The sequence below is a fragment of the Lithobates pipiens genome, unplaced genomic scaffold, assembly GCF_037356315.1.
Source record: "Lithobates pipiens isolate NorthernLeopardFrog02 unplaced genomic scaffold, aLitPip1_a1.2 Scaffold_23, whole genome shotgun sequence".
In the NCBI taxonomy this organism is placed as follows: Eukaryota; Metazoa; Chordata; class Amphibia; order Anura; family Ranidae; genus Lithobates; species Lithobates pipiens.
In genome coordinates this window covers 96,755,656-96,771,991 of record NW_027507785.1, presented here as the reverse complement: position 1 = coordinate 96,771,991, position 16,336 = coordinate 96,755,656, and the positions used below count along the sequence as shown (strand labels likewise).

Here is a 16,336-nt window from a genome sequence, read left to right as displayed (position 1 = left end):
TTTGCCCATCGGAATTTATACAGACGATCGGAATTTCCAATCGGAACTTTTTCCGACCGACAAATAGAGAAACTGCTCTCAATTTTTTACTGGCGGGAATTCGGGCAGCAAAAGTCCGATGGAGCATACACACTGTTGCATTTTCCGACCAAAAGCTGTCATCGGTCTTTTGCTGGCCGAATTTCCAATCATGTGTACGAGGCATTAGAGTTCTTCTCTACACAAAGCTGCCAGTGGACAGGCTTTTCTTCTCAGGCTATGGCTATTTTTAAAGGAAAAAGTAAGACTGCACAACTTTTGCTTTGATGCATTCAATTGAACTTTTTTTCTAACCCAACTTCCTAACTACGTAACTATATCAAACTGGACTCCAGTTATAATGATTACCTGTCCCCCCACAGATGACCCTTCCTTGTAGTATAATCTCCCACTGGAAAAAGACATCTCCAAAAGAAAAAAAAAAGAAAGACGTGTCCTCTTTTACAGTAAAAAAAAGTAGTGGTCACGTAGCCTTCCTCTTTCGAAATAAAGCACATCAGATATGGCATAACTGATCCTGTTAGCAGTATTATGCAGAAATTGCAATCTGCACAGAGGTGGGAAGGTGACACAAATGGCAATGCTAAAGTGGCTAGGGGGCAGCAGTGTCAGCTTTCCATGTAGATATTGCTTTGGGAGACTGGTTTCCATTATTAAAAACAGGTTTAATCAGCAATAGCATAAAAAATAAAATAAAAAGATAGTAAATAATGTTAAAGCATTCACATAAGCCTGTCTATACGTCAACTTTACCATATAATTCTATCTAATGGCCTACATTTGTTTATTATTATAATTTTTTTATAAATTTCCAGTATACCAAAGAATAAAAACAGATTCAACACACATTTTTACAACAATCTACCCAGTTTCCCTACCTAACTCACCAACCACCCCACTCCTCCGAACCGTACCTTTATATTAATGTGTTTTGTTTTTCTCCATCTTTTAATATTGTTGTCTCTCTCCTTCCATATAAAAAATGTTTCCACTTTATCCTCTCCGCTCTGGTACAGACGATCCATATTGTAAATGTATTCTACTCTTTTGACCCAGTCTCTTATTGTTGGACTGCCAAAATCTTGGGATCAGCCCTTTTACCGCATTCATCAAATGTGGTATTACCGTGCTCTTATATTATTTTATTGTATGCTTATTACTGTGGAATGGGCAAGTCCATGGATCATCAGGCATATCTACTCTCGTGATCGCCTGCATCAGTTGCAATACTTTGCGCCTAAATCCCTGTATTTTAGGACATGCCTACCATAGATGAGCCATTGTGTCCCTCATTTTACAACCTCTCCAACAAAGTCGTCACTTCTCTGCTTGATATTTATGTGCCCTAGAAGGCGTTATATACCATCCTGCCAGACATTTAACCACTTCAGTCCCAGAAGGATTTACCCCCTTAATGACCAGGCCATTTTTTGCGATACAACATTAAGTTACTTTAACTGACAATTACACGGTCGTGCGACACTGCACCCAAACAAAACAGACGTCCTTTTTCCCACAAATAGAGCTTTCTTTTGGTGGTATTTGATCACCTCTGCGGTTTTCATTTTTTACGCTATAAACAAAAGAGTGACAAAATTTGAAAAGAAAAACAAGATTTTTTACTTTTTGCGATAATACATATCCACTAAAAAAGGTTTGCACAAATGTTATAGCGTCTACAAAATATTGGACAGATTTATGGCATTTTTATTCGTATATATTTTTTTTTACTAGTAATGGAGATGATCAGCGATTTTTACCAGGACTGCGACATTTTGGCGGACAGATCGGACACTTTCGACACTTTTTTGGGACAAGTGACATTATTACAGTGCTCAGAGCTAAAAATATCCACTGATCACTGTATAAATGACACTGGCAGTGAAGGAGTTAACTCTAGGGGCCGAGAAAGGGGTTAAGTGTGTCCTAGGGAGGTGTTTCTAACTGTGGGGGGAGTGGATTGACTGGGAGTACAGAGAGAACGCTGTTCCTGATCACAAGGAACAGACAGACAATCTCACTGTACTCTCCCATCAGAAAGGGGATCTGCTTTGTTTACATTTGCAAATCCCCGTTCTGCCTCTTTCCGACGATTACTGGTGGCTGGCTGACACCGAGTCTGCCGGACCCGTGGGCGGGCTCTCGTGCCTGCTGTTACCACATAAACAGACCGACGTACAGGTACGTCGGTTTGCACAGCCAAGCCGTCTTGCCACAGTATATGTGCAGAAAGTGGTTGGCACGTTGTTAAAATGTATTTCAATCTTGTTTGTATCTACTGCTGTACTGTGTACTATTCTCAATATTGTTTCTGTTGTTCATTCATATGTGCTCCTAATTTCTTTTCCCATTTTCCACATATGGCAGTATTTTAGGTTCTGCCATCATAGTAAGGATCTTATAGATCAGAGAGAAACCATGTTTTAACTTCTCCTGTGAATTAAACAAGCGTTCAAATCGAAGTAAATTTTCTTCAGCTCTTATTGGCAGTGGCAAAGTTCCTTCAAAATGACTGAAAATACGGCCAATCATCTATCACAATTAAATGACTCTTGTGCCTTAAAGTGATTGTAAAGGTAAATAAAAAAAAAAAAAAAGGAAAAAAAGAAGAAATAACAAACATTTCAAACCTCCACTGTGCAGCTCGTTTTACACAGAGTGGCCACCGAACCTGCTCTTCTGGGGTCCCCCGGTGGCTCATGCGCCTCCTCCCCACATCTGTTAACCCCCTAGGAAAAGTGGGTTACCTTGCGGGCACGCTTCCGAGTCCAGCTCACAGCGTCCATAGAGGCCAAATGCAGGACTCGGCCCCGCCCCCGGCGCTTGCATCATTGAATTTGAATGACAGCAGCAGGAGCCAATGGCTGCACTGCTATCAATCTATCCAGAGTCGGGAACCCCAGACAGAGAGACAGCGCATCCCCACCAGGTCAAGTTGGAGGGTTTAGGTAAGTAAAACGGGGGGGATCACTGACAAGTATTTTTTCATTAAAGTGAAAAAACACGAAGATCACTGTATAAATGACACTGGCAGTGAAGGAGTTAACTCTAGGGGCCGAGAAAGGGGTTAAGTGTGTCCTAGGGAGGTGTTTCTAACTGTGGGGGGAGTGGATTGACTGGGAGTACAGAGAGAACGCTGTTCCTGATCACTAGGAACAGACAGACAATAAAATGTTACTAAACATAGGACCCTGCATTCACTATATCTGCTCTCCCACAGTACACAGAACATGGAAATACAATACATTTGGTAAATATAAACAATATAAACTGCTAAACACCTTTTCTCATCAGCAATATATAGCAGTCTTGTGTCTTCTATCAGTGTCTGGTTAAAGCTTGTAGGGAGGAGTTTCACTACTGCACTGGCTGCCCTATCAGGATACAGGACTCCTGACCTTCTGTCTGGACAGTGCTGATTGGCCCTGGGCTGATCACATGCCCTCTCCCAAGAAAAAAAACAACTCTCTAGCAATACACATCAAACAGTTACTGGAGTCAGGCTGCACATGCTCAGTCTTATCCAGACATGTATTGGGGGCAATGCAAGAAAGGGAGGATCTGTGCATACGGGATCAAACAGTCTTTTTACACAATGCAGAGGATTAACCCCTTAGGTTCCACAGTGAGTCTAACGAGCATGCTTTACTGCATATACAGATTGATTTTACTATTGTGGGTTTACTAACACTTTAATTCCTGGCGTGAACATATCTTTCCTTGAATCAAGAAGGCTGGCAACTTGGATGTTCTTGAATAAAAGTACTTTATTAGTTACGTGCGTACACAAGTACAGGCTATACTCCGACACGTTTCAGCCAAGAAGCCTTCATCTTTCCTCCTTTCATAATAACTTTCAGTTGTGCATTCTTAGCTTTAATCCATTCCCCAAAAAGTGCCTCCTTTCCAGGCATAAAATAATTTGTCTCTGTAAGGCCGCGTACACACGCGGGGACTGTTCGCCCAACTTTGTCCGTCAAACAGTTTCAGCAAACAGTCCGCTCAAAATTAGCATGGACGGACATGGCCACACACGACGAACGAACAGTTTGCTGAAACCGTGCGCGATGACGTGAACGGCACGTACGACGGGACGAAAAATACGACGTCCTATACACTGCATTATAACTTTCGGCGTGTAAATCCTTTCTGAGCATGCGCGGAACTTAGTTTGACGAACAAGCCTACACACGAGGGGACTGTTCGCTGAAACAAAGTTTCAGCGGACAGTTTTTCGGAATTTCCGAAAAACCTTGTTCAGCGGACTGTTCGCTGAAACTGTCCGCTGAAAGCCCACACACGAGCGGACTGTCCGCCGAAACACTGTTCAGCGGACAAAGTTGGGCGAACAGTCCCCGCGTGTGTACGCGGCCTTAGTGATAATAATGGTGAATTGCATTCCCATTTTGCTTGTCTATAAATTAAAATCACAAACCCTCAATACATTCCGTGTTTAAACTTTTGTCCCCTTATCTAACATTTGATACTGATGTGGAATCCATTTAACTTTGTCCAAAGGTGCTTTACATAACGTGTTTTCCATTTTTACCCATCTTTTTTTCACTTAAAGTGTTTGCGAACCCATTTATAGACAGCACTGCCACCCCTCTATTAGAGCCTGGCATAGCACACTGTACATGTCTTCTAAAAAAAAAAAAAAAAAAAAAAAAAAAAAAAAAAAAGAGACTTTAGAGCGATCTTCAGGCCGGTCACATGATTCGGGGCCACTTTACAGCTCCAATTCATGGCTTCTGCAGGAAGGGCCAAGATCTCCCTCTGTTGTCAGCTGGGAGACCTCAGCCTCTCCTGCGGTAGCCCTGGAAACCGTCCGAGAGTCACGTGACTGGCCTGAAGATCGCGCTAAATCTGCATTTACAACGCTAGTTTTTATAAAAAGGTATGTACAGTGTGCTATACCAGGCTATAATAGAGGGGTTGGAAGTGACCATTTATGATGGAGGGACGTACACTGACTACGGTGGTCAGGGCTCAGCAGCCCTGATTTTCATGGTCAGCGCTGGGCGGGGGATACGGGAAGTGGCAGGGAAGTTTTTTTTCCAGTTTAGAGGGGGGAAGATTAAACAGCACAAGCACTGTACAGTTTAATCTGCTTTAAGGGAAATCTGTTTTTTTTTGGGGGGGGGGGGGGGTGTTAAAAAAACACTTTAACTTTCGTGTCCACTCCACCAATCATGTAAACAGTACAGCATTATAATAATACCTTTTAAAATCTGGCACAGCTGGACCCCCTTGCATTTTATCCTTGCTCAATACCGAAAAAACTGTATTCCTGGCTTCTTATTCTGCCAAATATACTTTAGGATCATTGCTTTTAATGTACTAAAATATTGCTAATGCAGGTTTAATAGCAGCAGTAGCATAAAAAAGAAGGTAAATAATAATAAAGCATTCACATAAGCCTTTCAGTTTATACTTCAACTTTAACATATAACGCTATCTAAAGGCCTATATTTTAATAACTTCAGGGACTTTAGTGTTATTTCTACTGCTTGAATGTTTTCAATGATATATAGACAAGAGTAGTGTATTACTATCTATCTATCTACACTAAAAGAATTCCTAGTAGCTATTGTCTGGCATGCCAAGGTTATATAAACATTTATTGGTGGTGTACTTACCTGGATCCATTCTCTTTTCTCCTCTTCAGTCCTACAGAGAGATAAACCAAGCCAAGTTATTTAACTTGAAGATTTCAAACATAATATACAATACAAAAACTGATCTGTGATAAACCACTTAGTACATTTTTATGAATGCGTTTAAACTGTCCACTTAACACACAAATAAGTTATGTGAAAACAGCTGATTACACAAGTTACTGTAATACTGTGCAGTGAATGCCAGACCTTCACCCTTGTGTCACAGCAGATGTACAATTATCAGAGCTTTAGTCTGATATAACATACTATGCCAACACAGCTGCTGATGCAAATGCCAAACCACTTTCCAGGGACACTTGGCTCCTTGGCAGACACACGTACCACATAAGACGTTTTCCTTATAGACAGAATATGGCAGTTTGATTTCCATCATCATGGACTCGCTGAACTGGGACAATCTTCAAAGGCAATATACCTTAATACTGCTAGGGCAAGCTTTTTTACATGCCATCCATGCTTCCCTTGTCAGATTTGAATGTTCCTACTTCATGCACATATTTAAAGTGATTGTAAACTCATGAAATAAAAAAAATGAACAAAACACACTATTCCATACTGTGAACTTTCCTTCATCTAAAGCACCTAGTGTGATTTCTGCTCTGCTCTGTCATTCTTCCACTATCTGCTTGAGTTACTTTTGACAGTATGCCAGCCATTCTCAACCAGGGTTCCTCCAGAAGTTGCTATGGGTTCCCTGAGCTTTGGTTGACTGACCTGCCATTATATGGCACATGCATAGTTCCAGGGTCAACACTTCTTGGCAGAGGCAGATACATGAACCTATTGATCATTCTAGACGTCTGTAAAGGTTGCATTCTGACCAGCACTTTAAGTGGGGCATTCTTCCTACTAGACACCAATGCAAGCGGTATTCTTTCTACTAACCACCAATGAATTGTTCTTTGTAAGGGTTCCCTGAGACCTGAGGGTTTCTATGAGGTAAAAAGGTTGAGAAAGGCTGGTCTATGCAGATACCCAGCAATCCTGGGACACAGCCCTCCCCTCCAGCACACAACAGATCATTGACAGAGGGGGGGTGTCCACAGGGCCAAAACTAGGGGGGTGCCTGCCCCAGGTGATCCATCTATGGGGTGCAGCCACCATCCGCACTGGGAATGGCTGTTCTAAGGGTGTCACTGCTGCCCGATCAAGTGTAATGGACAGGCGGGTCTCCCTCCTAGTCCTGCCCAGTACCCAAACAGCCTATGTCTTTTCTGCATGAAGCATCCCAGAGAAGGGGAGGGTTCAAAGAAGGCCCTGGACTGGGGGGGTGGGGTGCAGAGGTGGCCCTGGGCTGAGGCATGGGGTACAGAGGAGGCCCTTGGGCTGGGGGTGCAGAGGAGGCCCTGGTCTGGGGGGGGTGCAGAGGAGGCCCTGGTGTGGGAGGGGGGTGCAGAGGAAGCCCTGGTGTGGGAGGGGGGTGCAGAGGAAGCCCTGGTGTGGGGGGGGGGGGGGTGCAGAGGAAGCCCTGATGTGGGGGGGGGGGGTGCAGAGGAAGCCCTGGTGTGGGGGGGGGGGGTGCAGAGGAAGCCCTGGTGTGGGGGGGGGGGGGGGGGTGCAGAGGAAGCCCTGGTGTGGGGGGGGGGGTGCAGAGGAAGCCCTGGTGTGGGGGGGGGTGCAGAGGAAGCCCTGGTGTGGGGGGGGGGTGCAGAGGAAGCCCTGGTGTGGGGGGGGGGGTGCAGAGGAAGCCCTGGTGTGGGGGGGGATGCAGAGGAGGCCCTGGTGTGGGGGGGGTGCAGAGGAAGCCCTGGTGTGGGGGGGGGGGGGGGTGCAGAGGAAGCCCTGGTGTGGGGGGGATGCAGAGGAGGCCCTGGTGTGGGGGGGGGGGGGGTGCAGAGGAAGCCCTGGTGTGGGGGGGGGTGCAGAGGAAGCCCTGGTGTGGGGGGGGGGTGCAGAGGAAGCCCTGTTGTGGGGGGGGGTGCAGAGGAAGCCCTGGTGTGGGGGGGGTGCAGAGGAAGCCCTGGTGTGGGGGGGGGGGTGCAGAGGAAGCCCTGGTGTGGGGGGGTGCAGAGGAAGCCCTGGTGTGGGGGGGGTGCAGAGGAAGCCCTGGTGTGGGGGGGATGCAGAGGAGGCCCTGGTGTGGGGGGGGGGGTGCAGAGGAGGCCCTGGTGTGGGGGGGGTGCAGAGAAGGCGCTGGTGTGGGGGGGTGCAGAGGAGGCCCTGGGCTGGGGGGGGTGCAGAGGAGGCCCTGGGCTGGGGGGGCGCAGAGGAGGCCCTGGGCTGGGGGGGGTACAGAGGAGGCCCTGGGCTGGGGGGGGTACAGAGGAGGCCCTGGGCTGGGGGGGGTACAGAGGAGGCCCTGGGCTGGGGGGGGTACAGAGGAGGCCCTGGGCTGGGGGGGGTACAGAGGAGGCCCTGGGTTGGAGGGGTACAGAGGAGGCCTTGGGTTGGGGGGGTACAGAGGAGGCCTTGGGTTGGGGGGGTACAGAGGAGGCCCTGGGTTGGGGGGTGCAGAGGAGGCCCTGGGTTGGGGGGGTGCAGAGGAGGCCCTGGGTTGGGGGGGGTGCAGAGGAGGCCCTGGGCTGGGGGAAGCAGAGGAGGGCTTGAAAAGTGTAGTTGATAAAGGACCTGGATGAGGGGGTGCAGAGGAGGCCCTGGGCTGAAGATGGGGCGCAGAGGAGGCCCTGGACTTGAAAAGTGGGGTTGATAAAGGACCTGGATGGGGGGGTGCAGAGGAGGCCCTGGACTTGAAAAGTGGGGTTGATAAAGGACATGGATGGAGGGGGGGGGGGGTGCAGAGGAGGCCCTGGACTTGAAAAGTGGGATTGATAAAGGACATGGATTCAGTGAGCAGGGTGCAAGGAAGCCCCTTATTTTGGGATGGGCTGTAAAGGAAGTCATGGAGTAGCAGAGGAGTGCAGAGTAGGCCCTGGAATAGGGGGTGGACGCAGGGGATGCCAATGACTAAGAAATGGTGTGGATATGAAATGGCCCCTGGATAGGTGAAGGACAAGGGAGATACTGGACTAGGTGAGGGGGTGCCTTTAGGTCCCAGATTAGGAGAGGAGGTGTATGGAGGCCCTGGACTAGGGCAGCAGGTGTCTGGAGGCCCTGGACTATGAGAGGAGGATCGTGGAGGCCCTCTGGACTAGGAAAGAGGGTGCCTGAAGGACCTTCCAGCTTCAAGAAGAGGGCATGGATTTAACGCCTGGACTGAGGAAGAGCCTGCCTGGTCCTGGAGGGTGAGTTCACAACATAAATGGGGACAGAAGTACAGTACTGTTTGGTTGTTCCCTGCATTCTTAGTACAGCCCATTCTTGTGCAAAACAATTACACAGAGCAGGCAAGTAGAACATGTTTATTATTTAGGAAAACAAACAAAAAAACAAGACTTTATTATCACTTTCTAGCTGTGTGTAGTAAAGGATATGCAACAGAACAGTTTTATTTTATTAAAATAAGTATACTGAGGTTTTTACTGATACATACTCGCTTGTGGCACAGTCATTAAGGCATATGGCCCTTTAAGCCCTTCCCACTGTGGATGCATTCTGTCCACACCCACAGTTTTGGCGTGGTGCCGCTATATTGCCACATACAATTTTTCTTGGGGGGGGGGTGCAAAAAAAAAAAAGTCCTTCCCCGGGTGCCAGATGTGCTAGCTACGCCACTGGGTGTCCATTCTGTGTATCACATGAACCTAGTCATTTCAGTGTGTATATGTAGGCATTTATACCCCTTTAAGGGAGATTCTCAATTATGTAGCTGTATCTGTATGTCATTTAGTGCAATCAGGTTTTCACATCAAGTTTTGTTTTGTGACATATTATGAGAGGGGTGCCTTGAAAAAGTATTCATACCCCTTGACATTTTCAATACTCTCTCAATACTTTATAGAACCACCTTTTGCTGCAATTACAGCTGCAAGTCCTTTTGTGGATGTCTCTACCAGCTTTGCATATCTAGAGAGTGAAATGTTTGCCCATTCTTTGCAAAATAGTCAGAATGGATGGAGAGTGTCTGAACAGCAATTTTCAAGTTTTGGCACAGATTCTAAATTGGATTTAGGTCTGGACATTGACAGGGCCATTCTAACACATGAATATGCTTTGATCCAAATCATTCCATTGTAGCTCTGGCTGTATGTTTAGGGTCGTTCTGCTGGAAGATGAACCTCCGCCCCAGTCTCAAGTCTTTTGCAGACTATAACAGGTTTTCTTCTAAGATTGACCTGTATTTGGCTCCATCCATCTTCTCATCAACTCTGACCAGCTTCTCTGTCCCTGTTGAATAAAAGCATCCCTACAACATGACACTGCCACCACCATGTTTCACGGTGGGGATGGTGTCAGGTAATGCGCAGTGTTAGTTTTCCGCCACACATAGCGTTTTGCTTTTAGGCCAAAAAGTAAAATTTTGGTCTCATTGGAATAGAGCACCTTCTTTCAAAACATGTCCCCCACATGGCTTGTCACAAACTGCAAATGGGACTTCTTATGCAAACTGCAAATGGGCCTCTTGGCCGCTTCTCTGATTAATGCTCTCCTTGTCCAGCCTGCCAGTTTAGGTGGACGGCCATGTCTTGGTAGGTGTGCAATTGTGCCACACTTTTTCCATTTTCAGATGATGGATTGAACAGTGCTCTGTGAGAGGTACAAAGCTTGGGATATTTTTTTATAACCTAACTTTGCTTTAAACTTCTCCACAACTTTATCCCTGACCTGTCTGGTGTGTTCCTTGGCCTTCATGATGCTGTTTGTTCACTAAGGTTCTCTAATAAACCTCTGAGGGCTTCACAGAAGAGCTGTATTTATAATGTGATTTAATTACAAACACAAAGGTGGACTCCATTTACTAATTAGGCGACTTCTGAAGCCAATTGGTTCTATTAGATTTTAGTTAGCAGTATCAAAGTAAAGAGGGCTGAATACAAATGCACGCCACACTTAAAAAAAAAAAAAAAAAAAAAACGAAAACCATTTATCATTTTCCTAACACTTCACAATTATGTGCCACTTTGTGTTGGTCTATCACATAAAATTCCAATAAAATAAATTGACGTTTTTGGTTGTAACATGACAAAATGTGGAAAATTTCAAGGGGTGTGAATACTTTTTCAAGGCACTGTACATATATTTTTTGGGAATAGATGTTAAAGAATATCAAGAAGACAATACCTGGCTTGCAGTTCTAGTGACCGCTTCTTCCCCGTTATCAGAAAAGTATGAGATGAGTTTGGTTTTACAATTTCCTGGACCTGGAAAGAATTAAAGACAGTTATAATTTTCTTGCCAATAATAAGATATTATTAACAGCTGCTTTCTTGTGCTATCCCTGCTGTAAAATATAGGCATAAATTAACTCATTTACCAAAGGGTTACTAATATGAACAGTCATTGTTTCTCTGCAGCCAATCAGATTCAAACATATGTATGACTGGGCTAGGGTTGAACAATGACTGGGCTAGGGTTGAACAGACTGGGCATATTATACAGGTGCACAGAGATCTCTGAAACCTGTCACCCTCCAACCAATGTCAGGTAGATCTGGAAACTGGTCACTTCTAGGACAGGTAAAAAGAGGAGAGGATTATTATTATAATACAGGATTTATATAGCACCAGCAGTTTGCGTAGGGCTTTACAACATGAGGGCACACAGTACACTTATATGCAATTCAATAACGGGGGAATCAGAAGGCCCTCCCTGCTCATTAGAGCTTACAATCTAGGAGGAAAATTAAAGTACAGTTGTTAGGTGAAGGTAGAATAGGCTTCTCTGAAGAGAAGGGTTTTCAGGGATCGTCTAAAAGAAAACATATTAGGAGATAGTCGGACTGATTGGGGTAGGGCGTTCCATAGGATAGGATAGGAGAGGCTTTGGAAATGTACTGGAGGCGACAATGGGAGCCTGGAAACTAGAGAGCAGGAGGTCTTAGGAGGAACGAAGGGAACGAGTAGGCTGGTATTTTGAGACTAGGCTAGTGATGTAGCTGGGGGATGAGTTTTGCATGGCTGTATAAGTTGTTTGAATTTAGAATTTAATTTGTTGGGTGAGCGGAAGCCAATCGAGTGATTGACAGAGAGGGGTAGCAGACACTGAGCAGGTGGTAAGGCGGATAAGCCTGGCAACAGCATTCATGATGGACTGAAGGGGCAATAGCCTATATAAAGGTAATACCGTGAGCAGTGAGTTGCAGTAGTTGAAGCAAGAGATGACCAGGGAGTGAATTAGCAGCTTTGTGGTGTCATTGGTTAGGAAGGGGCATATTTTGGAGAGGTTGAGGCAACAAGATTTGAAAAATGTTTGGATGTGGGGCGGAAAGTATAGTTCAGAGTCTAAGGTTACACCTAGGACCTTGGCATGTATGGATGGGATGATAGTAGTGCTATTGATCTTGACAGAGAAAATCAGGGGAATGGGGCACGTGGGGGAAGAAAAATCACGACCTCCGTTTTGGATAGACTGAGTTTGAGAAAATGGTGCGACATCCAGGCTGATGTGTCTGTTAGTAAATTAGTGATAAAAAACAAATGCTCCTGCGCTTAAAAGGTTGCTGTGGGTTTGATTCGAGAAGTGGGGGAATCTCCACAAATCACACCACTGCATCAGTTGTGCTGCCACTCTAAACAGGTCAGGGAGAAAATAAGGACAGAGGGCACACCAGCCTTTAAACGCGTCAGCTCATTTTGGACTTTTAATACCCCACCCTGGTTCTACTGGCCAGCGGATCCTCGTAGGACGAGGCTATGGATGGACTTTTTATATTTTTCGTGCTTGATTTTACCAACGTGTTTGTGAGTATAATACTTTTATAATATATTTTGTGTTACAAAGGTAATATGCAAGGCTGATGCGCCCTCTGTCCTTATTTTCTTTTAGTAACTTAGTGATGCACGAAGAGACTGAAGGAATGAGCTGAGGGGTAGAGACATAGATTTGGGTGTCGTCAGCATAGAGATAGTATTGGAAGCCATGGGAGGCTATTACCTGAACCAGGGAGGAAGTGTAGATGGAGAATAAGAGAGGTGCAAGAACAGAACCTTGGGGGACGCCGACAGAGAAAGGGAGAGGAGGAAGTAGAATTGTAAGTAATGCTAAAGGTGTGGTTGGATAAATAGGATGAGAACCAGTGAAGAGTCCAGTCACGGAGATCAAAAGGCATGTTTTTTTGTTTTGTTTTTTGAGAAGAGGGGGGTTCACTGTGTCAAAGGCAGCAGAGAAGTCCAGGAGTAGGAGTACAGAATAGTGGATTCTTTAGGATGCCTTAACCATTTGACCTGAATTATAATATCTATCGTTTTACAGTATAATAATGACAGTAGTAGTGTGTACACATTATCTTGTGCTTAGAACTTCATTTCTGGTTGTTGATTTTATGGGGTCTCATTAATTCTTGTGCCATTATCTTTTTTGCCTATCTTCACCACTTAGATCCCTAGTTCAACATTACTTTTCACATGGGAATATGATGGGCTGCTATGGAGCAACATGGAACATTCTTAAATAAAACCTGATGTTTAGGTGTGGATATTTTTGCATGTTACATTGGACAGATTTGAACTATGTAGGTATGCATGTGCCATACCTGGGCTATCCCTGGGGAAGCTGGAAATCACTGTAGGAAGCATCACTAGTACAGTGATCATCACTAGCATCCCGGCCCTGTGCCAGGAGGTTATTTGCTCAGCAAGGGTGCCATTCACAGATTTTTTTGCATTTTCTCAATGAATGATTGGACAAGGTGGAGAACATGACATCACCACCCTGCCTGTTCACCAATAAGTGATCTGTGAAGGGTGCCTATGCTAAGTGAGTGACCTCTTGTGTGCACAATGCAGCAGGACAGCCACTTGGCATGGAACCCAGAAGCTAGCAGCAATCACTGTAGTAGCGGTGCCATACGTAAAATTCATCTTTAAGGTTTCCTGGTACATGAACACTGTATCCAATTGAATCCAATTGTATTCAAGCTGGTCACATCTAGGTATTGCATACTGACTCAATAGCTGGCCATAAACAGTTAGTTTTCTTTTTCATTCAGCCAACAGATTTCTCCAATCACACAAATTAGGTGAATGGAGGAATCTTCCCTTCACCGCTGTTGAAATACACTGGTCAGTTGGCTGCAGTGTTAATTTTGGGAGCAAATTTTGATTTGGTTTTAGTCTTAGGACTACAATGGCATTTTAGTTTTAGTCCTGTTTTAGTCTTCTGCAAGTGTTTTTGTTTTAGTCGCATTTAGGCGACTAAATCTCCAGCACATTTTAGTCGACTGAAATCGAATTGGTTTAGTTACATTGTAATGCATTATTTAACCATTTCTCTACAATTTCCAAAAATCCTTATATACTCCTTGAGTGAAAAATCAAATAAATTGATATTTATGGTATTAAGGTTTGAACGTGACACAGATTTAGTCATTATATAAGGTCTTTAAATTAAACCAAGTTTCGTTACAAGAATATTGCTTTTTTTTGGCAGAAGTGTAACGTTAAAATAGAAAAAAATAAAATAAAATAAATCTTTGCATGATGATGCCACCATGCAGTGCACATTTACATGAACTTGTCTGCTTTAAGAAAATGTATAATATTTGGAGGGTGTTTTTATAAATTGATTACATTTTTATACATGGGTGCAAAAACAGCTCTGGCAGCAAAAGAGTTAATCCTGCACAGATCAGACAGTGTGCTGCTCTCCCCTAGTGGACAAGCTGTGAAGCCTATTGACAAGGAGAGGGTCTCCTTCAGTATGAAGTGTGAGTGTGTGGCAGTGTGTGAGAAGGTTAACTACACAGCCAAGCCCTCGCCATCCTAATAGAACATCGCCCTTTAGGCTGCACATAACAGACATTGATAGTCTAACCTTTCTGCAGACAGCCTCCTATCTACAAACGCAGGGCTCCATCCAGAGAAAGCAGGAGCTTCGTGGAAACTAGAAGTTCTGAGGGTAAACGCCCCCCCTTCACATTTTTGTTTGGTTTTTCGTTCAGTAACGAAAACGGAATTGATTTTCGTCATAGTTTTCATCAGAGGACAAAAACGTGGTATAATTTTCGTTTCGTTTTCATCACTGTAAAAATGCTACAGATGAAAACGGTTTCTTTAAAGCGGAGGTCCACCCTAAAGTGGAGCTTCCGCTCATTGGAACCCTCCCCCCCTCCGGCACCACAATTGGCACCTTTCAGGGGGGAGGGGGGTGCAGGTACCTGTACAGTACAGGTATCTGCACCCACTTCCGGCGTAGCTTCTGCAGAAGCTACGCCCCCTTTCCGCAGAATCTACGCCCCTTTCCGAAGGTCCCCCGCTGCCTGCTGGGAAACACATGGATCCCAGAGACAGTGGGGACCATCCTTATTGTGCAGCGCGACTCGCACATGCGCAGTAGGGAACCGGGAAATGAAGCCGCAAGGCGCCACTTCCTGATTCCCATACCCAAGATGGCGGCAGCAGCACCCGAGAGACGATAGAGAGATCGGTTTCGGGTGCCGACATCGCGGGCGCACTGGGCGGGTAAGTGTCATTATTTTAAAAGTCAGCAGCTGCAGTATTTGTAGCTGCTGGCTTTTAAAAAAAAAAAAAAAAAACGGCAGACTCCCGCTTTAACAAAATTAACACTGGTTGGCTGCAGCCACTGATCCGTGCAAAATTTTTCAACATGTCACTCAACCAACTTCTGTCAAGTGGTAGAGGCCACACACTGATTGAAATTCAGAGAGTCCCTGCTGGACCGGCTAAAATTGGATCAGTGAATGGACAGCTTTAGCCACACACAAAGATGCAACTGTTTCGTCTAGGTTGACAACACATGGAGTTTTTAAGAAAGCCATAGGATGACTCAATTTTCCATCCTTCCCATTACCTTGCACAGCGCTATTATAATCTGCTGGTGGAGGGGAGCCTTCCCGGCCGGCAGAATATATTGATTACTGCTAGTGGCTATAGCAGCTGGCAGTAATTGCATATAGATAAATCCGACTGGTTGTGCTGAATGGTGTGTTGACTTGTGTACTATCAGGCTGCCCATACATGGATCGAAATTTAGCTGGTCCCTGCTGAACTGGCTGAATTTCAAACAGGTTTTGGGCTGCAGAGCCACCCGGAAAAGCAATCTAGAAAAACAATAGACACAGGTATCGTGTTGCTTCCATACTTGCCTGAATTCCAGCAATGTCAATCTTTTCCCGTACACTGAACTTCTGTCCCATCAACCTGAGTTTTGGAACGCAGTATAGCATCATGCTGTTAAACTAGAACAGAACACAAAAACAGAATCATGGATGAGTTTCCTGTTATTACGTCTTTCATGGTCTAAAACAATGGTTCTTAAATTGTGCTCTGGCAACAAGTGCTGGATGGTTCATAATTCTAAGGCCGCGTACACACGGGCGGATTGTCTGCCCAACTAAGTTCGTCGGACAATCCGACAGACAGTCCGTTCAAAATTTGCATGAACGGACTTGACCACACACGATGAGCAGACAGTCCGCTGAAAGCGTGCGCGATGACGTGTACAGCACGTACGACGGGACTAGAAAAACGACGTCCTATACACTGCAATGCAACCTTCGGCCGTGTAAATCCTTTCTGAGCATGCGCCATACTTCGTTCGTCCAACTTGCCTACACACGAGCGGACTGCCCGCTGAAACCAAGTTTGGACGGACAAAACCAA

The 16,336-nt window shown here is 45.3% G+C and overlaps 1 protein-coding gene across 1 annotated transcript in view; it reads right to left on the bottom strand.

Annotated features, from left to right (window-relative positions):
- The window catches only part of FGD3 (FYVE, RhoGEF and PH domain containing 3), a 372,251-nt gene that overhangs the window by 59,688 nt on the left and 296,227 nt on the right, over window positions 1-16,336 (bottom strand). Inside the window, exons 11-13 of the mRNA XM_077452088.1 lie at window positions 15,820-15,912; window positions 10,839-10,918; window positions 5,679-5,709 (exon numbers count right to left, since the gene is read on the bottom strand). Of these exons, the coding sequence (XP_077308214.1) occupies window positions 5,679-5,709; window positions 10,839-10,918; window positions 15,820-15,912 (204 nt within the window). The remainder of the gene's footprint in view (window positions 1-5,678; window positions 5,710-10,838; window positions 10,919-15,819; window positions 15,913-16,336) is intronic.